A 27868-nucleotide genomic window follows, 5' to 3' on the forward strand; every position below is an offset into this window, starting at 1 on the left:
ACCTACTCTTAATTGTAACTGCTATATAATAGGATCAGGAAGAGTGACTCTCAATTGATGCCTACAATTCTTTGGAACCACACTTCACCTATTCCCATATAGCTCCATCCTACTGTGATTTAGAAAAAGTCATAAAATTGGTTCTTTTAGGAAGCTCTGGGAAGTTAATGAAAGGAAGGACAAAATGTCAGAATAGTGAATTTGATTGAAAGTATTGTTAGGATAAAGAGCAATCAAATAAAAGAACATCTAAGCAAAGGGAATGACTTAAATACAAACTAATGTGGAGAAAAAGTAAGCTGACAGAGAAGAAACAGAAAAATTATGGGAATGGGAACAAAGTAAATCACAAAAAAAGCAGAAGCTAAATTTTTAAAAAAATATATTTTTAAGGCAAATTTTACTTTCCTCTTCTTTATTTAGATTGCCATAATGCTGGAGTTTGAAAGCATGAGAATGGATGAGTAGTTAAAAGGCTAACAAAAACAAAAACTAGGATCAGACATTCCCTTCCACAAAGCTTAAACTGGAATGCTAAAATCAACCTAAAACTGCGGGTTTTGCTCTAAGATGAGACCTACAATTCTGCAATTGTGAACAGAAAAAAATATCAAGATTATATAGTAGCTTTCTACACCCTTTCCAAATATGGAACTCTTTCTCTTTTCTCTAAACAGTAGAAAAGGTCAATACAGTCTATTGGGAGCAAATTTGAATCTGAACAAAGATAGCTGAGTGTGTTAAAGAATAGTCTGAAGATCACTGCTTGTCTATATGGCTTTCTTCTTCTTCTTTTTGGAATCTGAAACAAACCTAGCAATTTCCCATCTTGTTTTAGAAATACAGTAATACCTTGTCTTACAAACCTAATTGGCTCCGGGGGGAGGTTCGTAAGACGAAAAGTTCGTAAGACGAAACATTGTTTCCCATAGGAAACAATGTAAGATCAATTAATCCGTGCAACGGAAAAAAAAAACGCAAAAAAATGCCGCCACCCGGCTGTCACCTTTTAAAACAGCCGGGGGGGGGCTTCTCGGCGGCCTCCCGAAAGCCGAACCCGGAAGTTCGGGTTTGGCGTTCAGGTTCAGGAGGATGCTGAGAAGCCCCCCGGCTGTTTCAAAAAGCGACAGCCGGGCGGCGGGGCTTCTCGGTGGCGGCGGGTTCGTAAGAAGGAAAAAGTTCGTAAGAAGAGGCAAAACATTTCTGAACCCCGGGTTCGTATCTCAGGTTGTTCGTAAGATGAGGGGTTCGTATCCTGAGGTACCACTGTACCTTAATTTCAATGCACTGTTTTGAAATTTGTAAATAGGTTTAAAATAGGTTCATAATCGAGTCTTCGGAGAGGGGCGGCATACAAATCTAAGTAATAAATAAATAATAAATAAATAAATAATGTTGCTCCTTAATTTATGACTCTTTATGAAGGAACTGGGGATACCAAGTTTTAACTGTGCCAAACCACACTGAAAACAGCTTTTAAAATCTGTTGAAAGGCTGTACTGCATATAGCAGAACTAATTTGATACAGCAAATGATTCAAGAGGTTTGAGAATATAGCTTTCCAGATTGCAGCATCTAGGCTTTGGAATTGTTTGCAGTCGATTAGCATCTTGCTTTACTCTCATTGTTAGTTAAACCTATGCTCAATCTTTGAACAAAACGGAAAACATCTTACCGAAGAAGTAACTCTTTGGGAAGCTTTTTGTTGATCACAGCCTCATCATTGTTTGAGAACATCTACAAAACAAAAGCAAAACATGCATTAAGTCTTCTGCATTTTCATAATAGATCATATTCTTACAACAAAATCAGTATGGCACTTTTGCACAAAAAAGTTATTCTTAAATCAGATTGGATTGACAGCTTTAAGTACATTTATTTTAAAAATAATAACAAACCATCTCCACGTTGTTGCCAAGGAAATTATGTGCACGTTAATAAAATCACCAGGAAATGACTACAGGGCAGATTGAAGATATTGATTTTGCATGTGTTTTAATTTGCATAACAAGAAAAGGTCAAGTACTGTATTTTTCAGACTATGTCACACATACATTTTGAAGAGGAAAACAATAGCAAAAAGTTTTTGGCCTCTGTGCGCCCCATTTTCGGGACTTTTCCAGCCTTTATTCTGCCCATTTTTTAAAAGGCTATTTAAAGCTCATTTTCTAGGCTTTTTTGACCCAATTTTGAAGCTTGTTCTGGCTCTTTCTCTTTCTCTTGTTCTGGCTCTTTCTCTTTTTTCTGGCCTGCTTTTGAGGCTTTTTTTGCCTGTTTTCAAGGCTTTTTTGGCTTGATTTTGAGGCTTTTCCTGGCCTGTTTTTGAGACTTTTTCCGGCCCATTTTCCAGAAAAACTAACCAAAATGCCTCAAAAGCAGATGAAAAAGCATCAAAAACAGGCTGAAAAAAGCCACCCAAATGGGCCAGAATAAGGCCTGAAACCAGGGCATGCGCAAGCCAATAAATGGTCAGCAGACGAGTCAAGCTTCGGCAATTCTCTCTGCATTTTTCTCATTGTCTGCTGTTCGCCGTTCCTGTTTGTCGACTTGGACTGGCGGTGGCGACTGTGCTTCAGATGACCACCACGGCCATTACTGCTACCACTGATTGGCCTCAGTTGCTCTCTCGGCTGTTCTACGGGCCCGCTTTCCTGCGCCTTCTTCTTGTTTGGAGTGTACTTTTAATTTATTTTTAACTTTTTAAATTTTTAACTCTATTTTACATTTTAACATTTTAACAAAATATTTTATACTTTTAACTTATTTTTTACTTTTTCAACTTTTTAAAATCTATATCGAGTGGAGTGTTTTTGGGTTTTTTTAGCAGTTCCACCTACATTTCCTCCTACATTTTTTATTTTATTTTAACAATCTTTTAAACAATTTTTATTGGATATTTTTATTTAAATAATATTTCCTGGAGACAGACCAAGCTTTGGTGGTTGTGGACTAATAAGGCATGGGGAAAAGAAAGAAGCACCATGGAACCAGCTCAGGATCTCTCCCACCAGGGAAGAATGCAAAACAACCTAAAATTGAAGAGCTCTTTGCTGGCAAGAGACTTGGGGGACTGCCTCTAGTTTTTGGCTTTTGTCGCCTCTCCTTTTCCCACCCCCATTGCTGCCAGCTGAAATGCATATTTGTTACCTTGCGGCAGTCGATTGACTTTTGGCTGAGAATTTTACCACCTTTTACTAAGTGTTGTAACTATAGTTTAGCTTTTACATAAAGGTGTGTGTGTGAAAGATGGTTGGGGATTGAGGAAGTGGATTTGGAGTGCTTAGGTGAGCCGGGGTCAACAATTGGTACCCAACAATTGGTACCCAAGTGTGCAAACAGAAGCAGAAGGGGGCGCAGATCCAACCTCTGGCTTGATATGAATGGGAAACCTTGCCTACCGAGGAGGAGGGAGGCTGCTAAAGTGGATGGGGAGGGCATCTCTGGGACATTGGAGAACTGGAGCATTACAGTTATGACTGGGAGAGGTAGATATGGTGGGAGCGGGGGCAGGGAGGCTGTTCTCGTGGAAATAGGATTCCCTGTCTTAGAATGATTATTTGTTCTGGCCCCTCTGAATAGGAATCGGGCTCATCTCATATAGCTGGTGACATATAGCTTCTCTTGTCTGAATTTTACTCTGAGAAGAAGGGGAAGACCTGGCATGTATAACTGAGACCTGGCTGGGCCAAAAGGGGGTGTTCCCCTCTTGGAAATGTGCCCAGATGGGTTTCAGGCGCTGCACCAGCCGCGACTCCAGGGAAGGGGTAGAGGAGTGGCAATTATTGTCCGGAAGAGTCTTAATACTCGCAGGATCAATCTTTGAACTCAGGGGTTCAGCTGAGTTTGTTGTTGACGTACCTGCCTCCCAGTTGAATTGCAACAACCGTGCCTGTATTGCTAGAGGCTGTAGCCAAGTTGGCGGTGGAGTTCCCCAGGCTTATGGTGCTTAAGAACTTCAACTTGTCTTCGCTTGACGACTCCTCAGAAGCCACTAAGGAGTTCATGGCTTGGGACAGTTCAGGTTACTTGGGACAGTAGTTCAGGGTCCGACTCATGGAGGGGGGGGGACGACAACCTGACCTAGTGTTCTTCACAGGGCATCGCAGGGAGGCAGAGCGGATTAAGTGGTTCTGCCCCAGATGCCTAATGGACCCGGAAGGGTTGCAGAAGGAACTTGGGGAAATACTGAACTGCTTTGTTCATAATCCGGCTGAGCCCCTATTAGTTGCCTGGAATAGGGTGACATCTGGGTCATCAGATCAGATTGCGCCTTTGAGACCTCTACGTGGCAGAGGATCCAGGAGAGCTCCTTGGTTTATTGAGGAACTCTAGGAGATGAAGTGCCAGAAAAGATGTCTAGAGCAACGCTGGAGAACCAATAACTCTGAACTTGACCGAACACTACTACTAAGAGCCTTTATGTACTTACCTAGTGTTAATACGGGCAGCAAAATGTTCTCATTTTCCCACACTTACTGGTGTGGATTCGCACCCAGCTGCTCTTTTTAGTGTGACCCATTCCCTTCTTAATATAGAGGGAACAGAGGAGCCCTTGCAAGGTAGAACTGAGGAATTTGTTCAATTTCTGGTGGATAAAGTAGCCCAGATTCAGATGGACCTGGACTCTGATTGCGTAATTCCGACCGAGATGGCAGGGGTAGGTCTTAGTCCTGTTGTGCGGGAAGAATTTGATCCTGTGACTCCTGAGGATGTGGACAAGGCTATGGGGGCGACAAGTTGGTCAGTCGCAATAGTGTTGGTAGGAGGACAGAGATCAACTGCTCTGCGGGATGCCCCAGGGTTCAGTCCTCTCTCCTCTCTTATTTAACATCTGCATGAAACCACTGGGTGAGATCATCCAACAACATGGGGTGAGGTATCAGCAATATGCTGATGATACCCAGCTATATATCTCCATCCCGTGGCATTCTGGATCAGGCTGTAGAAGTGATGTGCCAGTGCCTGGAGGCTATAAAGGTCAGGATGGGAATTAACAGGCTCAAAATTAACCCTGACAAGACCCAGTGGCTGTGAGCATTGCCTCCGAAAGATGACATTGACTGTCCATCTTTGGTTCGGGGGGAATTACCCCACTCAGAACGGGTTTGCAATTTGGGTGTCCTCCAAGACTCACAGCTAGGATTAGACCAACATCTGACAGCTGTGATTAGAGGAACTTTGGCTCAGGTTTGCCTAGTGCACCAATTGCGACCATGCTTGGATCAGGAGGCTCGCATGCCCTTATCACCTCACAGTCACTCATCATCATCATCATCATTTATTAGATTTGTATGCTGCTCCTCTCCGAAGACTTGGAGCGGCTCACAACATGAAAAAAGTACAAATCCAATATTTAAAAACAATTTAAAACCCCTTAATATAAAAAATAGTCATACATCTCAGACAAAAACCATACATAAAGCGAAAACGGCCCAGGGGAATCAATTTTCCCATGCAGAAGTGGGTTTTAAGGAGTTTGCGAAAGGCAAGGAGGGTGGGGGCAATCATAATCTCTGGGGGTAGTTGATTTTCGTCGACGGGACCCGGAGAAGGCCAACTCTGTGGGACCTAACCGGTCACTGGGATTTGTGCGGCAGAAGGCGGTCTGATGCCATGGAGGGCTTTATAGGTCATAACCAACACTTGTGTTGGTTATGTGACTGGAAACTGACTGGAATTGTGACTGGAAACTGATTGGTAACCAATGCAGACTGCGGAGTGTTGGTGTAACATGGTCTGTGGGGGAGGGCCTTCTCTGTGGCTGCTCCGACTCTTTACGACTCTTTAGAACCAGCCACCTCCCAAGATCTGGACTACCCCCACCCTACTGGCCTTCCAGAAAGCCATAAAACCTGTTTTTTCTGGCAGGCTTGGGGCCGATGATCAGATAGTAAACCATTGGGATCCAGCCATTAATGACATGCATGGGTTTTTAAACTATTTTAATTGTTTTAAACTATTTTAAAGGATTTTTATATTACATTGTATATGTTATTTTATGAGCAGCCCAAAATCCCTCAGGAGTTACAAATCCAAATGAACGAACGAACGAACGAACGAACGAACGAACGAATATTCAGTCTATAAGATGCACAGATATTTTCATTTCCTTAGTGCATCTTATAGTCTGAAAAGTACATATTTTTAAATTAAAAATTAAAACAACTATTTTTTTTACACAATCGAAATGGTTATTCTTATTGTTTTCATCAGATTTAAAGAGGAGGATATAAAATATTTTAATCTTTGGATTACAGCATGACATCTTCAGATGGATCAGAATGCTACAACAAATTTCTGACTGAGACCAATTTTATGCAGTACAGTATATGATTTCTCTCTTATGACTGATGCTTGGGTTAGTGGTCATTTCCAATTTCCAATTATACTCCATTAAAAAAAGATTCAGTGAGAAAAATTAAATTTAAGTATCTGTACACTGGCAATATATGGAAATAAAAATTACTTAATGTCAGTTAAGTAATAAATTGTAAGTAATAAAGTAGATTAGTTAATATTATTTATATAAATATTTATATAATTATATTATAATAATATAATATAGTAATAATATAGTCATAATGTTAGCTACATACAAAATAGGTGTATTACAGATATATTATGTCTGAATTTAATTGATTTCTTGGCTCCAATCCTCCCCCAGAGGGCTTTCAGAGGGCTCTTGGGGTTATACCAGATATACTCGTTCACAGTTTGGCAGAGTCTCTTGCCGTGGCCTGGAACAAGGCTGCGACAGAGGCTCTTGACCAGATTGTGCCATTGCGACCTCTCTGTGGCAGTAGACCCCAGAGAGCTCCTTGGTTCACCAAGGAACTCCAGGAGTTGAAACGCCAGAATAGACGTCTAGAGAAGCAATGGAGGAAAAGTAAATCCGAGTCCGATCGAACACTTGTAAGAGCTCATATTAAGACTTACAAAGTGGCGCTCAAGGTGCCAAGATGCGCGTACCATGCCGCCTTGATCGCATCAGCGGAATCTCGCCTGGCCGCTCTGTTAAGGGTGACTCACTCCCTTCTTAATCGGGGGTTGGGGAGACCATACAGAGCAGTGCCAAGGATTTTAACTCATTTTTCGCTGATAAAATCACTTGGATCCGAACAGACCTTGACTCCGATTGGATAACAGAGTTGACTGACAATGAGTCAGTTGAGGTGACTTGGGCCCGTCCTTGTCCATCTGTCTGGGAGGGGTTTAACCTGGTGACACCTGATGAAGTGGACAAGGCCATTGGAGCTGTGAGTTTCGCCACCCGTTTACTGGATCTGTGTCCCTCTTGGCTGGTTTCGGCCAGCAGAGAGGTGACAAGGAGCTGGGTCCAGGAGATTGTCAATGCTTCTTTGAGGAAGGGATCCTTTCCAGCTCCCTACAAGGAGGCACTTGTGCACCACCTCCTCAAGAAGCCTTCCCTGGACCCACCCATACTTAACAATTATCGTCCAGTCTCAAACCTTCCCTTTATGGGGAAGGTTGTCAAGAAGGTGGTGTCACTCCAGCTCCAACGGTCCTTTGAAGAAGCCAATTATCTAGGCCCTCAACAGTCAGAATTCAGGCCCGGCTACAGCATGGACACTGCTTTGGTCACGTTGATGGATGATCTCTGGCAGGCCCAGGACAGGGGTTTATCCTCTGCCCTGGTGCTTCTTGACCTCTCGGCGGCTTTTGATACCATCAACCATAGTATCCTTCTGCGCCGGCTGGAGGGGTTGGAAGTGGGAGGCACTGTTCTTCAGTGGAGGTCTCGGAGGTATTCTAGTCTCATGCCATGTAGGGCTTTATAGGTCATAACCAACACTTTGAATTGGGCTAAAAAACCAATTGGCAACTAATGCAGACCACAGAGTGTTGGAGAAAAAAAGCCCGTGACTGCTCGCGCAGCTGAATTTTGCACAATTTGTAGTTTTCGAACGCTTTTCAAAGGTAGCCCCAGGTATAGAGCATTGCAGTAGTCGAACCTCAAGGTGATAAGGGCATGAGAGACTGTGAGCAGAGACTCCCTATTCAAATAGGGCCGCAACTGGTGCACCAGGCAAACCTGGCTAAATGGCCCTCTCTCCACTGCCGAGAGATGATGTTCTAATGTCAGCTGTGGGTCGAGGAGGAGGCCCCAAGTTGCGGACCCTCTCTGAGGGGGTCAGTAGTCCCCCCAGGTAATGGACGGACAGATGGAATTGTTCTTGGGAGGCAAAACCCACAGCCACTCCGTCTTGTCAGGGTTGAGTTTGAGCCTGTTGACCCCCCTCCAGAGCCTAACAACCTCCAGGCACCGGCACATCACTTCCACTGCTTCGTTGACTGGACATGGGGTGGAGATGTATAGCTGGGTATCATCAGCGTACTGATGATACCTCATCCCATGCCCTTGGATGATCTCACCCAGTGGTTTTATGTAGATATTAAATAGCAGGGGGGATAGGACTGACTCAAGGCACCCTACAAGGGAGAGGCCTAAAGGTTGACCTCTTACCCCCCACTAACACCGACTGCGACCGACCGGAGAGGTAGGAGAACCACTGAAGAACAGTGCCTTCCACTCCCAACCCCACTAGCCGGCGCAGAAGCATACCATGGTTAGAAACATAGAAACATACAAGTCTGACGGCAGAAAAAGACCTCATGGTCCATCTAGTCTGCCCTTATACTATTTTCTGTATTTTATCTTAGGATGGATATATGTTTATCCCAGGCATGTTTAAATTCAGTTACTGTGGATTTATCTACCACATCTGCTGGAAGTTTGTTCCAAGGATCTACTACTCTTTCAGTAAAATAATATTTTCTCATGTTGCTTTTGATCTTTCCCCCAACTAACTTCAGATTGTGTCCCCTTGTTCTTGTGTTCACTTTCCTATTAAAAACACTTCCCTCCTGGACCTTATTTAACCCTTTAATATATTTAAATGTTTCGATCATGTCCCCCCTTTTCCTTCTGTCCTCCAGACTATACAGATTGAGTTCATTAAGTCTTTCCTGATACGTTTTATGCTTAAGACCTTCCACCATTTGATGGCATCGAAAGCCGTTGAGAGGTCAAGAAGCACCAGGACAGAGGATAAACCCCTGTCTTGGGCCCGATAGAAATCATCCATCATCATGACCAAAGTAGTTTCCGTGCTGTAGCCAGATCTGAATCTGACACCACCTTCTCAGCAATCTTCCTCATAAAAGGAAGATTGGAGACAGGACGATATTATTATTATTAAATACAGCTGGGTCCAGGGAAGGCTTCTTGAAGAGGGGGCGCACAAGTGCCTCCTTGTAGGGAGCCGGGAAGGACCCCTCCCTTAGAGAAGCGTTGGTAATCTCCTGGACCCAGCTCTGTGTCACCTCCCTGCTGGCCAAGACCAGCCACAAGGGACACGGGTCCAATAAGCAAGTGGCAGAACTCCCTGCTCAAATGGCCTTGTCCACTTCATCAGGTGTTTGCTCCAAACAGGTGAACTAAGACAAGCCCCTGTCACCTTGACTGACTCATTGTCAGCGGACTCTGCACTTCAATTAGAGTCAAGATCAGTCCAGATTTGAGCGATTTTATCTGCGAAAAACTTGTTAAAGGCTTCAGCACTACCCTGGGTTCCTCAACTCCCCCCTGATTAAGGAGGGAGCGAGTCACCTTAAACAGGGCAGCTGGGCGGGATTCTGCAGATGCAATCAGGCCGACATTGTATGCACGTCTTGTCGACCTGATTGCCACTTTGTAAATCTCCATATGAGCTTTTACAAGTGTTCGGTCAGACTCGGGTCTGGTTTTCCTCCAACGCTTCTCTAGACCTCTCTTCTGGCATTTCATTCCCCCGAGCTCCTCAGTAAACCAAGGAGATCTCCAGAGAGGTCGCAACGACGCAATTCGGTCTAGACCCTCCATCGCAGCTGTATTCCAGGCCGCAGCAAGAGACTCTACTGAACTGTGTACAAGCGAATCCGGCAGAACCCCAAGTGCCCTTTGAAAACCTTCTGGATCCATCAGGCATCTGGGGCAGAGTCTCCTAATCGGTTCCACCTCCCTGAAGGGGAGGATTGGAGCCTTAAAATCAAACCGCAATAGAAAATGATCTGACCATGACAAAGGCAACATCTCTAGGCACCTTAATATCAGATCATTAAACTGCCCTGAGAGGAAAATCATGTCGAGAGTATGCCCCCTCTCATGAGTTGGACCCTGAATTACTTGAGTCAGGTCCATGGTTGCCATGAACTCCTGCACCAGCCCGGAGAATTCGCCAAGGGACGGCAGATTAAAATTCCCCAAGACAATAGGTCTGGGGGATTCCGCCGCCAGCCCGGCTACCTCCTCGAGTAGCGCAGGCAGGGCTGTTGATACGCAGCTGGGAGGCAAGTATGTGATCAACAAGTCCACCTGTACCCCTAGGTTCAACCTCATAAGAAGGGACTCACAACCCGCAATCTCAGGGGCAGCGAGCCTACACAGCTTGATGGTCTTCCTGGCTTTAATGGCCACTCCTGCCCCCCTTCCCAGGGGTTGCGGCTGGTGCCACACAAGAAACCCAGCTGGGCACATTTCCAAGAGAGGAACTCCTCCCTCTGGGCCCAGCCAGGTCTCAGTCACACATGCCAGGTCTTCCTCCTCCTCCAGGAGTAAATCTTGTATGAGGGGAGCTTTATTTACAGCAGGTCTGGCATTAAACAGCAACAGCCTGAGCCAGGATCCAGATTTTGCTTGCCACCAGTTCTCCGGACTGAGTCCATGGGGCCGGAACGAGGGACCGCTTTCAAGCAGCGGTCCCTTATTCCCCGCGAGCGGGGATGGCTTTATAAAGGGCCCTGATGTTTACTGTAGGCAAAGCTATGGTAGATACAGAATTGTACAGAACAAAACATCATTACATTGGTTGCGAATTACTTTAAAGACATTCTTTTTTCATTTCCTTATGTTTTATGTTCTTCTGATTGAAATATATACAATTTTGATTCACTGCTTGTAAGTGCATTATAGAGTATGAGTTTGAAAAACAAAGTTTGTTAAACATAAATTAGCTAAAATGGTCATTTTAAAAAGTTCATCTTGCTAATAAAAAGTGTCCCTCAAACGCTTGCAAATTCTATTACAGTGGTACCTCTGCTTATGAATTTAATTCATTCTGTGACCGGGTTCTTCAGTAGAAAAGTTTGTAAGCAGCAGCAATTTTTCCCATAGGAATCGATGTAAAAGCAAATAATACTTGCGACTGGGGAAACCACAGGGAGGGTGGAAGCTGTTTCCTCCCAGGAGGTTCCTAGAGAGGCCCCACAGAGGCTTCTCCCCACCTTTTCCGCCCTATTTCCTCCCACGGAGGCTACTCCCTGCCTTTTCTGGTTACAGTTTCAGAGGCTTGGGTTCGTGAGTGGAAAATGGTTTGTGAGAAAAGGCAAAAAAATCTGGTTCGTATCTAGAAAAGTTCATAAGTATAGGTATTCGTAGGTAGAGGTACCACTGTACTTTAGTAATGTCTTCTTTACTATATGTAATTTTTTTTAGGCAGAATGCATGAGCAGATGAAATGCATGTTATCAGATAAATATCTTTAGATTTTTAAGTATTTTCAGCAATAGTATATTTTGGTCCTTTGGATGTTACTGGGCTATAACTCCCATAATCCCTGACCAATGGCCAGGTTGGTTGGGGCTGACAGCAACTGGAATCTAATGTGGAAAATCAAAGCCCTGGTTTACGTACACTGTTTAACTGTTTATGGATTTTTAAAACTGGGATTATGCTTTAATCAGGGGATTAAGGCATAATCCCTGGCAGGGGACTGGACTAGAAGATCTCCAAGGTCCCTTTCCTCCCAGTTAGTTATTCTGTTTAACCAGGTCCTTAATAGGTTAATTTGTTAAGATTGTCAGATAAGCCTTCAAATACTCATCAGAAACCATGAGGAAGCTGAGGCAGACTTGCTCTATGGAACCCTAGTAACAGTCAATCACATTCAAACTGGGAAATGATCTGATCATGGCAAATGTTTGATGGTAATGTTAATTACATAGCAACTAATCTAACACAAAAGCAAGGTTCAAAGTCTATCCATATATGTTTGTTATGCCTCAGATCACCTGAGACAAGCTGAGTTACCATAGGGACTATAAACCTCTGTGCCTTTCAATGTGGTGCTCATAACATGGAAATTGAATTGTCCTGACACAAATGAAAGGAGACTTCTATCCCCAGAGGAACAATCAAATCTACAAATTTAGAAAGAGAATCTGCTGGTGATCCATTAATATTCTGAGTTTGTCTGTACAGCCTAAATTCAGAGTAGATAATCATTTTATTAATTGAAGGAATTTTTATGTTGACAAAGTTCAACTCTCTTTGAAGGGATCAAAGCTAAAACATTGGGAATTCGATGTAATAATGGGTAAATTGTTAGCATATCATCTGAAATCAAAGAAATGATATTTCTAAAATGAGGGGTCTTTGGTATTCTCTGAACTTGCTTGTTTCCTTGAAGCTATTTCATTACCCTAACTAGATAACATCATCAGTGCTAGTGAGGAGTGCTGTTTGTTGTCAGTTTATATTCTACAGTCTTGCCTGTCTGTGTGGATGGGGGCGGTCTTAGACATTCTTTGGTTGGCCTGTTTACTGATGGCTCTTTGGCAGTTTCTTGATTGGGGTAATGCTTACTTGATTGTATGCCGCCCCTCTCCGCAGACTCAGGGCGGCTCACAGCAATAATAATACAATGTAAACAAATCTAATATTTAAGTTAATTTAAAACCCCAATTTAGAAACCAATCATACATACTAGCATACCATGCATAAATTTTATAAGCCTTGGGTGGAGGGAAAGTATCAATTCCCGCATGCCTGACGACAGAGGTGGGTTTTAAGGAGCTTACGAAAGGCTAGGAGGGTGGGGGCAACTCTGATATCTGGGGGGAGTTGGTTCCAAAGGGTTGGGGCTGCCACAGAGAAGGCTCTTCCCCTGGGTCCCGCCAAACAACATTGTTTAGTTGACGGGACCCAGAGAAGGCCAACTCTGTGGGACCTAACTGGTCGCTGGGATTCGTGCGGCGGCAGAAGGCGGTCCCGGAGATATTCTGGTCCGGTGCCATGAAGGGCTTTATAGGTCATAACGAACACTTTGAATTGTGACCGGAAACTGATCGGCAACCAATGCAGACTGCGGAGTGTTGGTGTGACATGGGCGTATTTAGGAAAGCCCATGATACCGTGTTTCCCCGATAGTAAGGCAGTGTCTTACTTTCTTTTTACCCCCAAAAGCCCCACTATGTCTTACTTTAGGGGTATGTCTTACATTGGAAAGGAGGCGGGCGAAGGAGGGCGCAACTCCGGACCCCCCCCCCCTTTCCACCCCTTGTCGCCCGAGACAAGGGGCAGCGAGGCAGGGGAAGAGGCGGTGGCTTCCGAGAACATGTTGCTGTTATTTCGTTGACAGAAAGCCTGCAGCGAGGCACATCGGAGCAGTAAATGGAATTACTACTCGGGATACAATCTTGCGCCCGGAGCGCCTCTTTAGCCCCAAAGCTGTTTCCCTGCAAGTGAGCGGATGTGCACCATCCCCGGAAGCGAGCCAGTTTATGCCCTGGAAACCAGCTACTCTTCCAGCCAAGGCACCTTTTGAACTGGGGGAGACCCCCACCACCTGGCAATGCACAATGGCCCTCCTTGCTCTCCCTTCTCCCCCACCCCACCCCAAGGTTGGGCTTCTCCACGCGCTTCTGTTCAGCCCCAACTCCGAGCGAACCACCTTCCCTCTTTCCCCAATGGAGCGGCGTTGCAAAAAAAACCAAACACATCTTACCTCTCCCCTTCCCCCAACCCCGGCCTCTTTCACACAACCCGACCCGGAGAGAGCGCTGGAGACGGCGCACGATTTGCAGAAGTTTCTCCTTTGTCGGGCGACAAGGGGTGGAAAGGGGGGGGGGTCCTTTCAAGCGGCGCTGGGCGAAAGAGGGCGGGCGGCCAGCAGCAGAAGGCGAGAGGTGCCTTCTTCTCCGGCTCTCCGGCAGATCGAGCGCGCGAAGAGGCACCTCTCACCTTCCGCCGCTGCTGGCCGCCCTCTTTCGCCCAGCGTCGCTTCGGAAGCCGCCGAACGCTGTCAGGGGGGCGCTTGGTGACCGCCTCTCCGCTCGCCAAGTGTTTCCCTGAAAGTAAGACATATATCTTACTTTCGGGGTATGGCTTATATTAGCCGACCCCCCTGAAACCCCCCATATGTCTTACAATCGGGGGGGTCTTACTATCGGGGAAACACGGTAGCTCTCGCAGCTGCATTCTGCACGATCTGAAGTTTCCGAACACTTTCAAAGGTAGCCCCATGTAGAGAGCATTACAGTAGTCGAGCCTCAAGGTGATGAGGGCATGAGTGACTGTGAGCAGTGACTCCCGGTCCAAATAGGGCCGCAACTGGTGCACCAGGCGAACCTTGTTGGTCTGAAGTTAACTTTCTGAATTTCTGAACTATTAACAAATTAAGGATTGATACTTATAAGATACAAAATCCATTCATTATTATAATTTGGATAATGCTGGATGAATTGCATGCAATGGGTAGGGTTTTTTTTAATTAGTGCGGCATTAAATAATTACTGCAAAAATGTCTTAAAAGAACAATTGAAATCAGAAAAGATATTCAAATTCAATTGATGAAAAATGGAAAAACATCGCAGCCAAATGGTATACATTTCTTATACATTTATTGGCTTCAGTGTCATTAGAAATAATCAATCATTTAAATGTGGCAAATTGCCTTCACTTTTTATAACATTTATACAATATTATTTTAAAACCAGATAAAAGTTCCTAAACAGATTACACTAATTAATATTATCTACCTACCTATCTATCTATCTATCTATCTATCTATCTATCTATCCATCCATCCATCCATCCATCCATCCATCCATCCATCCATCCATTCATATTTGTATGCCGCCCAACTCCCGAGGGGCTTGGGACAAAATACCTAGATACCTAGATATTTTTATTAAGGGATTCTAAGACTTTTGGCGAAGAATCTAATTTGCCCATCACAAAAAATGGGAAATTTATGTTCATTAATAGACATTACAGATATGTCTCAATATAGAATAAATCTATTGAATTAATTACCTGTGATGTTCAAAAACACTTTTTCCAAAGTTAATTTTAATTTTAATTGATTTTAATTAATTTTGTAAAGTAAATTTTGTCTAGGCATAGCCTCCTATTTTATTAAATGGATTCAAATTTACTTCTTGCAATCAATACAACAAAGTAACCATTTATTTTAGATCAAATGAATTTTATCATGTCAGCTGCCAGTATTATCCATTTTCTCCCCTGCTTTTTGTCTTAATTTTTCAACTGTGTAATGATTACTGGTATTACAATGGTAGATTCAGAGTATAGAGTAGTGACGTTGAACCTTTTTTGGGTCGCATGTCAAAAGGGTTTGCAGGTGCACTCACATCAGACTTCTAAAGCTTGGGGATGGCAAAAAAATGCCATCGGAAATAAATTTCCAGCTGGCTCATTGGGCTGTTTTTCATCATCCCCAGGATTTAGGAGGCTTCCCTGAAAACTAGGCCAAAAATCAACTAACTAGCACGTGTGTGCGTGCTGGATCCAACATAGGGCAATGTCTTGCGCGCCTTCTGATATGGCTCTGCAGGCCATCTGTGGCACACATGCCATAGGTTCGCCATTATGGGTGTAGAGTTCAGGTAGTCCACAGTTAATTATGGTAATTGAGATCAAAAAGTATTTTATTCAAATTGATAGACTCTTAAGGAATTGTATATGATAGGCTAAGATTTTCTGTTGAAAGAGATTTTAATTTACCATAGTACTTTCAAAAATAGTAATTTGATTGAATATCGGCCTTTATTGGAAATTTATCTTCATTAAGATCTCAACAATTAGGCAGGTCAACATATAGCAAAATGAGTCATTATTTAGCAACCCATGCTAAGTACGGAAGACTGCTACCTCTTTCATAGTTGATTGCTGGCATCTTTGGTTGGTTGGAAAAAAGCCAAGACAATCCTCTTAGTTTTAAAAAAAAAGTCCATCTGCTACAAACAAAAAACTAGATCCTAGCTATCAATGCTACCAAGCATTTAGTCTGGTTTATGAGGTACACAGTCCACAAGGTTGTTGCCTTTGTTTTAAGATGAAGACCCTTATAGCAAACAAAACAAAACAAAACAAAAAAAACCCTTCTTATAACCTATCCCCTTAGTTCTAGATTTAACAAACACTATAAACAAAAATAATTTTGCTACAGTATAACGTTTAGCTTTACGAAACCAATTACAGTGATCCCTCGAGTTTCGCGATCTCGATCTTTGCGAAACGCTATATCGCGATTTTTAAAAAAATATTAATTAAAAAAAACCCACTTCCGCGTTTGGCTTCGGGAGTCAGCTGGGAAGCGGCGCGGCTGTTTTAAAAGGTCGCAGCCGGCCTGGGGGGCTTCCCAGCACCCCCCCGAACCTCCAACCCAGGTTCGGGGGCGGTGCTGGGAAGCCCCCCAGGCCGGCTGCGACCTTTTAAAACAGCCGCGCCGCTTCCCAGCTGAGTCCTGAAGCCAAACGCCAAAGGCGAACTTCCGCGTTTGGCTTCAGGACTCAGCTGGGAAGCGGCGCGGCTGTTTTAAAAGGTCGCAGCCGGCCTGGGGGGCTTCCCAGCACCCCCCCGAACCCCCAACCTGGGTCTTCCCGGCCGCCCACGCAAAGGGGAAACCCCGGCTCCTCGCTGATGCCCGCCGCTCGCCCGCCCGCCCGCCAGCAAGAGGGGGAAGACCCAGGGAAGGTTCCTTCGGCCGCCCAGCAGCTGATCTGCTCGGTAGCGCAGCAGCAGCGAGGAGCCGAATCGGGGTTTCCCCTTTGCGTGGGCGGCGGGGAACGCAAACTCCACCATCTACGCATGCGCGGCCATAGAAAAAAAAGGGTGTGCATGTGCAGATGGTGTTTTTACTTCCGCAACCCTACATCGCGAAAAATCGATTATCGCGAGGGGTCTTGGAACGGAACCCTCGCGATAATAGAGGGATCACTGTATATATCACAATTTATATTCCTTCAAATGTTTTCTACATAATCTCTAACATCTCTAATTACAAGTTATTTTTATTAGAAACTAAATAACTCGTGCCTCGTTGGGTCATCATTTCAGAAATATTTTAATACCTAAACACAGAAACAGAATGACCAAGGGAGGATGACTGGCTTTCTGCTAGCTGTTTGTCTGTGGGAATCTTGCAGGGAATATCAGAAACCTTAGTTCCCATCCCAGCAGGCAAGTAAATGGCTATTGCTGGAGAGAGGAGGGGGAGAATCATTGGAAGGTTGGCTGAACATTGAAAATGAAGATCATGTGACTTACAACAGCAACATAATAGCAGCCAATAGTCCTGCAACAGCAACAATTTCCCCAAATTTCATTCCCTTGGGAGTTACCGGTCCTGAATTTTAGACAAATTCTGTAAGTTAACCCACTTGAAGTATCTAGATTCAAAAATTGTTTCTGAACAATGCACGGTTTTGCTAGCATGTTACCTTACCAAATGATACTACTGAAAGATAAAAATGTAAGATAAAACCTTCAATATATTTAATTATTTATTAAATATATTTGCTGTCCATAATTTCATAATAAGCATTATGTAGGATACTATTACTGTTCACTGCAAGTTATAAATGATATAGTACTGTATATAAAGTTATTTTTCCTGTTCAGTTTCTATTTATTTCTTACTTTTCTCTTCTACACTTCACTTAATGCTGATATCATATTTAGACTAATAGTGCCTGGTCTGTTGAATTTTATCAATATTAAACTAATTCCATTGTAGCTTGTTGTATCAAAAATCTAAAAAACAGCTGATAAATCTGATAGCTGATAATTATATTTGTAAGCACATGATCCTCATTTCCATAACTTTCTTGGAATTATGGAGTCTGCTGGATGAGAAACTCAGCTAAGTTTAGAAAAAATTCAGAAGGAGCCATAAAATAAGCTCATTTCTATTTATATTTTTATAAGATTTATATCCTGTTTATTTTGGGCAACTCAAGGTACTGCATATAATGCTCCCTTCTATTTTCCCCACACAACAACTCTGGAGGGTGTGTTGGACTGACAATTGCCCACTTCTACAATTTATTAATTTTCTAAGACCACCAACCTATTAAAACATATTATTAATAAACTTGGTGGAATGAATGTACTTTAACCAGAGAGAACAAGATCCAACTCTTTGGTCTACTGCAATTTAGGCTTCAGACAGGAGGATTGCGTGAAAGGGACCATCTGGAATTTTGGAGCTTCTTAGAACAGGACAGAACTGTAATCAGTAACTCAAAAGAAATAAAATTAATAGAGTGTTTTGTAAAGGGAAACCAGTATGTTGTGTACTTTGTTTCTAAATTGCCTGAATAGAAAAGAAATACTCCAGAGGCAAATTGTATTTTGGAGCTCAACTATTATCTTGAAATGCTCTGCTTCTAATTAAAAAAAAAACCTTATTCCTTTTATTAACTAACATTCATCCTTAAATATCTGAAACAGTAAGCAGAGAATTATATAGCAGATATATGCATGTTTCACACACTTGGCACAGTCCTTTACTTGACTATTCAAAACATTTCCAAGAACTAGCAAGCTCAACTTGACCGTGGCATTGTGTTTGATAAGGGATTCCAAAAGGACGCCGCCTGAAGGACGCCGCCAGACCAAGTCTGCTTCATACTCTTAATCTTATTTTTCAAACAAAATATATTAAATAGAAACATAGAAGTCTGACGGGAGAAAAAGACCCCATGGTCCATCTAGTCTGCCCTTATACTATTTTCTGTATTTTATCTTAGGATGGATATATGTTTATCCCAGGCATGTTTAAATTAAGTTACTGTGGATTTATCTACCACGTCTGCTGGAAGTTTGTTCCAAGGATCTACTACTCTTTCAGTAAAATAATATTTTCTCATGTTGCTTTTGATCTTACCCCCAACTAACTTCAGATTGTGTCCCTTGTTCTTGTGTTCACTTTCCTATTAAAAACACTTCCCTCCTGGACCTTATTTAACCCTTTAATATATTTAAATGTTTCGATCATGTCCCCCCTTTTCTTTCTGTCCTCCAGACTACTGTATACAGACTGAGTTCATTAAGTCTTTCCTGATACGTTTTATACTTAAGACCTTCCACCATTCTTGTAGCCCGTCTTTGGACCCGTTCAATTTTGTCAATATCTTTTTGCAGGTGAGGTCCAAGCAAATGTAATGGAGTCCAAGCAAATATATTTCTCCATGCTAGTATATATTAAGGTTGCACAAAATCAATATAGTATCTATTAGTATCTATAGTATCTTAGAGGTATTTTTTCTGCCCAGAAAAAAAAATGTTGGGTATGTAAGCAGAAATGTAAAATTTAAGTTGAATGCAACAGAACTAATTATTTGAGTGTATGCACTAAAGGAAGAAGAGTTGAGATCAAATTGAATGGATTGAATACCAAAGGAATGTGCACTGCGTGAAAGAATTATATTGAGATAGTGTGATCGTACAAAGAGGATAAAGGAGAATCTAAGTGCAGAACAAATTTAAGAAGGGAGGGGGGTTTAAAATAAATGGGTAGACCAAGAATGTCATGATTAAATAAGCTGATGAAATACCCCCCCTCCCAAGAGGAAAAGTAAGAAATTTAAGCAAAGAAAATAAATGTGTGGAGCAATATAGATACTTGATAGAAACAGGGATGATTTGCAAGAAGAGAAAAGTAAGGAGTGTTGGTGTAAACTAAATTTAGCTACCTTTCCTTTGCTTTTTTAATCTCATGCTCCACTTACTTTGGCTTACTATTTTACTCCTTTTGTCCACCTTGTTTAATGTTTTAGGGAAGAGCATGATGGGAATGTATATGTGTGAGGATTTAGTTACTGAGTTGCACTCTGTCCTACTTGTTTTGCTATAGCCAAAGACACTTTTCCTACTGAAACTACATCATTTGGACAGAGAGCATTCAGGTACCGAAACCAATTTGCTCATATCTGCACAAAAAAGGAGAGGTTTATCTTTACTATAATGAGCTTACTACTCCCAACAAAGTCATTACGATATTATCAACAGAGTAATTATAACAATGTTAATATAAACATATTCTAGAACTCTATCACTATTTAAATTCCAATTGATTTGTGACATGAAAAGATTTGTGTCAATTATAAGGAGCTAGCATAGCTATTTCAAGTTGTGACACTATAATACTGAGAACATATTTAAAATATACAGTATAACCAAAAAAAATTATCTAAACCAACTGAAATTCATTAAATAATGGCAAACCATTTTGTAATCAATGTAACAGTATTTCTGCTACAGCAATAGCAGATACCATTACTCTAGACTAAGGATGAAAGACTATTCAGTGTCTGATGACAGTGGTGGTTTTGGAAGCAGAGCTTTTAAAATATTTTACTGACTGTAAAGAAATACTTTCTAGGTATATTATATTTAAAAATAAGTTATAAACTGTAATATCTGAATTTGCAATAACATGCTAACTCTAAACCAAATAAAACATACTAATGCTTCAGACTACAGTGTTCCCTCGCTTTTCGCGGGGGATGTGTTCCGAGACCGCCCGCAAAAGTTGAATTTCCGCGAAGTAGAGATGCGGAAGTAAATACACTATTTTTGGCTATGAACAGTATCACAAGCCTTCCCTTAACACTTTAAATCCCTAAATTGCAATTTTCCATTCCCTTAGCAACCATTCAGATTATTACTCACCATGTTTATTTATTAAAGTTTATTAAAAAAAAATTTATTAAAGGCAGACGAAAGTTTGGTGATGACATATGATGTCATCGGGCGGGAAAAACCGTGGTATAGACTTTCCGCGAAGTTCGAACCCGCGAAAATCGAGGGAACACTGTATACTGAATATAGGTTTTGTTTGTTTATTTTTGTTGTCACTAAAAATTGATGAGAATTAGTCTGGTTATTGCTTGGCAATTTGCCAGCAATTTTTGCTAGTAGGTTTCTTGAGTCTGCAAAAATGGATCACATGTGGTTTGAAGCTTACCCCGCATAAATTTTTAGTATTTCTACTTTTAAGTGTTTGATCTGAATCTTGGATATTTCAATTAAAGATAAGAGTAAGATACTACGACCATTTTTCAAAAACCAAATGACTATTTCCATGAAATCTTAACAGAATCTGTATTATCAAAAAGAAAAACTAAGAAACATGAAAGAATGGGTACAGGGGAGTGAAAAGTAAACTTCATTATTTATTATTTATCCCTTCAAAACAATACTTTTGCCCTATGGTTTTTACCACTGAGTTTCTTTATATATAATTTCAGGAAGCTAAAGTACATTGGTCAGGATTATATTATGCAAACGTTATAAAAGTTCAAGAGAGGAAATAATTTGAAGCAACAAATTCCAAAATCCAAGGCAAGATCCAATGTTCTGTTTTAGTTCTTCAGAAATCGACTGTTATCTGCTCAAACCCTGTAATTCTGTTTTTTTCAATCAAGAGGAAAAATTATAAACAATATCTTTCAGTTTATTACTGAAAAAGTTATTTCGTCCCAAAAAAATTCTTTGAATACTCAGAAACAACTCAACCCCTTCATGTTTTGCAGGCAAATTTAAATATTATGAAGTAACTATGAGAACTTATATATACAGTGATCCCTCGATTATCGCGAGGGTTCCGTTCCAAGACCCCTCGCGATAATCGATTTTTCGCGATATAGTGGTGCGGAAGTAAAAACACCATCTGCGCATGCGCGCCCTGTTTTCCATGGCCGCGCATGCGCAGATGGTGTTTTTACTTCCGTACCTGGGAAGACCCAGGGAAGGTTCCTTCCGCCGCCCAGCAGCTGATCTGCTCGGCAGCGCCGCAGCAGCGAGGAGCCGAAGATCGGGGTTTCCCCGCCGCCCACGCAAAGGGGAAACCCCGATCTTCGGCTCCTCGCTGCTGCCCGCCCACCGCTCGCCCACCGCCCGCCGCTCGAGAGCAAGAGGGGGAGAGATAGAGAAAGAGAGAGAAGGAAAGAAAGAGATGAGAGAGGGAGGAAGAGAGTGTGAGAGAGGAAGAAGCAAGAGAGAGAAAAAGAGAGAGAAAGAAAGAGAGTGACGTCATCGGGTGGGAAAATATTTTTAACTAATATTTTTTGAAAAATCGCGATATAGCGTTTCGCGAAGATCGAGATCGCGAAGATCGAGGGATCACTGTAAACGCTATCATATTTTAGTTTTATACTACATTCTTTTATCAGAAACAGTAGCTGAATACCAACTCAGTCATACTATAACAGTTTTTAATTAATACGTTAATATGTATCAAGTATAGTGATTTATCTTCCCATTATATAGCTCATTTGGACCATTTAGCTTTTTATATTCAATTTCTGAGATACTGATCATAAAAAAAATTCTCAAAGTATAGATTTTTCATAGTAACTATATAAAATTGTCTTTGACATCCTCATCTCTTTCAAGGGCCAAAGAACAAAATTCCTCAAAAATATCTATTATTATTATATCTTACAAAACATTTTCCTAATTTCAATACCTTTTTGTTTAAATACCTTTTTCCTTGATGAAAGTCTAGTTGTTACAGGCCAAAGTCTTCTGAAGTTCAGTCAATAATCTGGAAATACTGTATATCAATTTTCTACTAGCACTATGAAATGTTTCAATTTAGCACCTATGCCTGAAAATCTGTATAACTCTGAAGCTATTAGATGCAAGCAACAGGAGTCACTTGTGAATAAGTAAAGTCAGTAACTATATTATCCACCACTTATGCTAGAAGAATCTCACCAGACTGCTTACCTTTCTCTGGGAACAACAAGGTAATGAATTTTGGAGGAGGTCACACTTATGATGTTTGTGACTGCGCAGACTCCAAGCTAGACCCCTGCTTCCAGCCTGGCTGGCAGTTTCTTAAGAGAAGTTTATATAGGATTCACTTATTAGTTCTCAAACCCTCCCCGCCCTCTCAAATAGTATTTTGTTTGCTCATCAATAATTTTCAAAGGTATTAAACTTGTTTCTATGATACATCTGTTACCTTTTTGGTCACCCACACTCAAATTTCTTTCTATTTAGCCATAATGCTGTATTCTATGTTTTTTGTTATTATTATAAATAACCAGTCTTTAGGAGAATTATTTATTATTGTTGTTGTTATTGTTGTTATTATTATTGGAGAATTATCCTTACATCATGTTATGACTGAATTAATGCAGTTGATTTTAAGTTGCTTTTTACTGGATTAAGAATTTTGGTCATTATAATGGTATACAACAATTTTTTTTAGTTAGATTGGACATATATGATCACATTTGTCATAATTAAAATGGTTTGTACAAGAAACACCCCCGATTGGTGGTGGGGTATGAATATTTGTCTGGTGGTGGGCACAATCACTGAGCACTTGTTATATGTTGTGTGCGTGTTTTATATTATAAAATCAATAAAAATATTTTTTTTAAATAGTCTCCATATTCCATGGAAAATTCCAAAATATTTTTTGCAATTCTAAATTGCTGGAAACCATTTCATATGCAATGTATATATAGTATCTTATTTCCCCCCAATATTTAAATTGCTTAAATGTAATTTTGATCTGAGAACGCAATTAGAATCAATGTATTAAGTATGGTTTAATGTGAAAATCAGACATATTTCAAGATTTATTTCAAAATTATTTAGAATGAAATGTTTGCAAAAATGGAATGCTATAGATTTAATATAGACTTAAAAGGTTTCCCATTTTAGCCTACAGAGTGTTTATTTATGTTATTACTAGGTAATTTAATGATAAAATATATTTCTGAGAATGAAAAACTTTGTATGGAAAAACACAGTAATAGAAATGTTTAATTATTTAAGTCAAATACTTTTTGCATAAAAGCTTATTTTTATACAAAGACAAATTTTCATGGTATCCTACTTTATTAAATATTGCATTTTTAATAATGCATTTTTCCCTTAGAAAGTTTTTTTTTAAATTTGTGGTAATGTCTCCAGTTCCCTTTTGTAATAAGATGAATTTATTTTGCAAACTATACTGTACATATCCTTTTTTATACACAAAGCAAAACCAAGACCAACAGGTTTGAAAATATTTGATTTCAAAAAAAGTTATGACAGAGGTGGGGAACTATAGTCTTCTTATGACTTATGGACTTCAATTCCCAGAATTCCTGAGCCAACATGGCTGTCTTTTCGGATGCTCAAGCGGTAGAGTTTAAACAGTTTAATTATCTTTCAAAGATTGTTAGTCCTGAACACTTTCTTCTTTCAGGGAAGATGATTAAAACTGAAGAAAATATTAAATTTGTAGAGTGGTGGATGTTAATCACAAGATTCTATCTATTGATTTGGAATATGAACCTAGCAACATCATACTATGCAATTTGTGACATTTAATTCAATGAATATACCATCTCTTCTTTTTATCTGTTTTTTGCATCAACATGCAGTTTAATACCTGTATAAATAGAAAAATAAAAGCAAAACCCAGTATTACCTGTCTTAATCCAACAGCCAATTTCTGGACGAAGATACTCTTTTTCATGTTTGGAGATGTGTTGCTAAATACTTTTATAACACTTGGTAAGTTTTATTTTTCTTTTCTAAACTACAGAATGAAGAAGCAATAATGTTCAGAGTTGTAGTTTCTAAGCATGACTACTATTATTGCACTTAAATTATTCCTGCTTTATATCCATGAGAGATAATATATAAATAAGAAAAATAAGGAAGAAATAAAACTTGTGACTCCCAAGTTGTTGCCCTGCCACCATCATAAATTCAGAAAGGAGCCAAATTGGAGGAAAGACATTTGTCACAATAATGTACTGGCAGTAACTCTGGTTAAAATAAGGTGCTTTTGTGTTGTCCCAGATTATTCTGATTACATGCCATATTTTCCTGAATAGTTTGTTGTTTATTCTTGAATTGCTCCCCTTTTAAAATCTTTCTCCTTCAGCTTCCAAATATTCGACTTCTTCCTTTTTCACAATCTCATGATACATGAATGCAACAACAGTACTAGATTGTTCTGCTTTTGATCAATCTGACATTAAACACCAATCATCTGCTCTCTTATTGTAAAATAGCTTTGTACAATTTCAAACAGACATGATCAACTATACATCCTAAACACAGCTGTACGTCCTGTTAAAACAGTTTGTGTCACAATCTCCTTAAAATCCTAATCACATATCTGTATATCAAAATACAAATACATTTATTAATACTTATAATATATTCATCTATGTTCTCTAGGATATCATTCAAAGTACTAGCTGCTCTCATTTCATTAACCCATAAGTAATTACATAAGCTTCATATACTATACTCTACATAACCCCAACATTAACATTAGACATAACTTCAATCTCCTGTTGTTTTTCTAATACAAATGGGTTTGCCCCTCCTCTCCAAAAAGCACTACATCATACATTATAGTTTTATACAGTTCCTCGATAAGTCTTTGCTCTATCACCTTACGCTCCTTCCCTTTATCCATGATTGGGGGGGGGGGAAATACCTGGTAGATGAGGATATGGCGGAGGCAGAAGCAGCAGAGATAGATTAGATTAAATTAGAGAGAGAGAGAGAGAGCATCCCCTCCTGTAGTGCTCTTCGCTCTTTATTTCTGCCATCAGGCAGGCCCCTGCTTAAGAATCTGACTACCACTAGCTATCACGAAACATAGGAGAAACAACCTGCATGCTCCGTGCCATCCCCTTCTGGTGACGTATTCACAACCTATTTCTTCTGAACTCACCTCCCCGCAAACCCTCCATCCACCACCACACCCTCCGAAACAATAAATATTTTCTCTCTCTCTACCAAAGGGGGAATCCCGCAATCGAACACGACGGCCCTACCCTGGGACTTCCACTTCACACAAACCTATCGCCCAGAGACTCCGCCCCGTCCACCGCCTCTCCTTCCTCTGCTGGCTCCTCCCCCTCTGCCCGGAGTTGAAGGGAGGGGGGGAAGGGAGGGCGGACGAATGGGAAGGAAAACTCGGTGCGAAGTAGTACCCTTCCTCCTCCTCCTCCCCCTCCCCCTCCCCATGGACTCCAAACAGTTCCTAGCAGTTCCTGCGGCCCCGATACGCACGGACGAACCTCACCTCCCCACCACCACCGCCCGCAGCTGCAGCAGCCTAATCTTTCCAGGCAGGGCCGGCACATCGGGCGGTTAACAAAAAAAATTATTAAAAAAAGAAAAGCCAGCAGCCGCACCGTCCGGCACCTCCCTCTGGGGAATCGAGCTACCTCGACCCACAATCGGAGGCTTTTACTTGACAGTCGCGTGGTTTGGTGGGTTGTGTTTGCATAGAGGAGGAGAGGCAGGCAGGCAAAGGCTATAGGGGTCTCTTCCGAAGGGAATGCCTCCTCTGCCCAGAGAGGGAAGACTGAGACTCCCCTACCTCTCCTCTCAATATCTTCTTTGGGCTGTGTGTGTTGGGGGGAAGTACTCCTTTCCTTTGGCCGGACAGGCAGGGCAGGGACGAAGAGGACAGCCTTCGATCCAGGGACATGATCTCCCCCACCCGTGTGTGCTCCCTCTCTCCACCACCCCCAACATCCTCAACTCGTTCAAGAAAACGCACGGCCCTCACTTGCTCCGCCGCCGCCCGTCAACGGGGAAGCAGAAAAGGCAGCATCCCCAGGAAAGAGATCCCTTCCCCGATTGCCCCCTCAACCGCACACCCCAAACAAAGCCTCCCAACAGCCCCCACCCTTCCCCCATCCCAAGAAAACTTCCAAAGAGGCCAAAGGAGCCAACCGGTCAATCTGCTCACCTCAAACCGGCCCTTAGTGACCCCGTTCATTTCCCTCCTCATGGCTGAGGCCCGGCGGGGGTCAGCTCGGGCGAGACCAAGCCAAGCCGGGCCAGGCCGAGCCAGACCTGGCCCCCCACCTCCTTGGCGCGGCGGCGGCTTCGGTCGCTTGCTTGGCCGTCGTCCTCCTTCTTCACCGCGGGAGGGGAATGGCGAGAGAGGAGGAGCCGTATTCCTTCCTCCCCCCCTCCCCAACACCAACACCCCTCCCTCCCAAGGCCAGCGGCGGGGACAAACTCTCGGTGCGCGTGAGGCTGCTGGTCAGCGAGAGTTCCTTCTCGGCACGCGCAGCTCCGAGAGGGCGAAAATAAGGAATCTTGGCCTTCCTCAACTACAACTAATTCTTCTACCCAAAACAAAAACACGCCGCACCTGCCAGCAACAGTGCCGCTCATTGGCCGAGGGCGGCGCAGACGAAGGAGGGAATACAGGCGGCGCGCGCTCCCGAGGCCTGGAGCGAGCTGCCGTGGGAGCGCGCCTGCTATGGGGAAGAGGGCGGAGGTGTCTGTTTCCCCCCACACACAACCCCCCTCCTGCCTTCCCTCCTGGTCTTTGTAGCTGATGCAGCAGAAGCTATTGCCCCTTCCGAGGTAAATGCAGCTTTCCTCCCACCTCCTACAGGGTTCAGATATTGGGGATACTCAGCCACTCTTTACGTGCTCACTTAGTTATGTACGTGTTTCCTTCCGTGCTTACGTGCATTAGGCATTTTCTCAGTACAGTACTTTTAATAGGTACTATATCTCAGTGTCACTGCGCGGTGGAGATGGGAATGGAACTGAAACCTGAGATCTGCCTTTCTGATTAACCGAGTTATAAACAAAGCCAATAGCTTATTCATGGATACTAATTCGCAGATCAATAAAGAAAGCAGCACACTAAAATTTTTAGTTTTTCTCTGGATTGTATATGATCCTAGTGTAAATTTATAGAACCCACATAATATCACCATTAAAACACAGAGGAACCCCCCCTCCCATTAATCATGGCTCTGACGGTTGTACTAGAGTGCT

At 42.1% G+C, this 27868-nt stretch overlaps 1 protein-coding gene across 8 annotated transcripts in view; it reads right to left on the minus strand.

Annotated features, from left to right (window-relative positions):
- FBXL20 (F-box and leucine rich repeat protein 20) overlaps positions 1-27465 on the minus strand; it is a 72543-nt gene extending 45078 nt beyond the window's left edge. Inside the window, exons 1-3 of one of the 8 annotated variants that reach the window (XM_070728989.1) lie at positions 26817-26993; positions 22573-22634; positions 1676-1737 (exon numbers count right to left, since the gene is read on the minus strand). Coding sequence is in view for 5 of the 8 variants with exons in the window: in XM_070728982.1 (XP_070585083.1) it covers positions 1676-1737; positions 24522-24569 (110 nt within the window). In the remaining 3 variants the exon portion in view is untranslated. Of the gene's footprint in view, positions 1-1675; positions 1738-22572; positions 22635-24521; positions 24633-25547; positions 25938-26816 lie in introns of those variants that run through there. The other 7 variants (XM_070728982.1, XM_070728983.1, XM_070728986.1 and 4 more) reach the window with 7 other exon arrangements.
- Positions 27466-27868: the final 403 nt, after the last annotated feature.

The sequence above is a fragment of the Erythrolamprus reginae genome, chromosome Z (genome assembly GCF_031021105.1).
Source record: "Erythrolamprus reginae isolate rEryReg1 chromosome Z, rEryReg1.hap1, whole genome shotgun sequence".
NCBI classification, from domain to species: domain Eukaryota; kingdom Metazoa; phylum Chordata; class Lepidosauria; order Squamata; family Dipsadidae; genus Erythrolamprus; species Erythrolamprus reginae.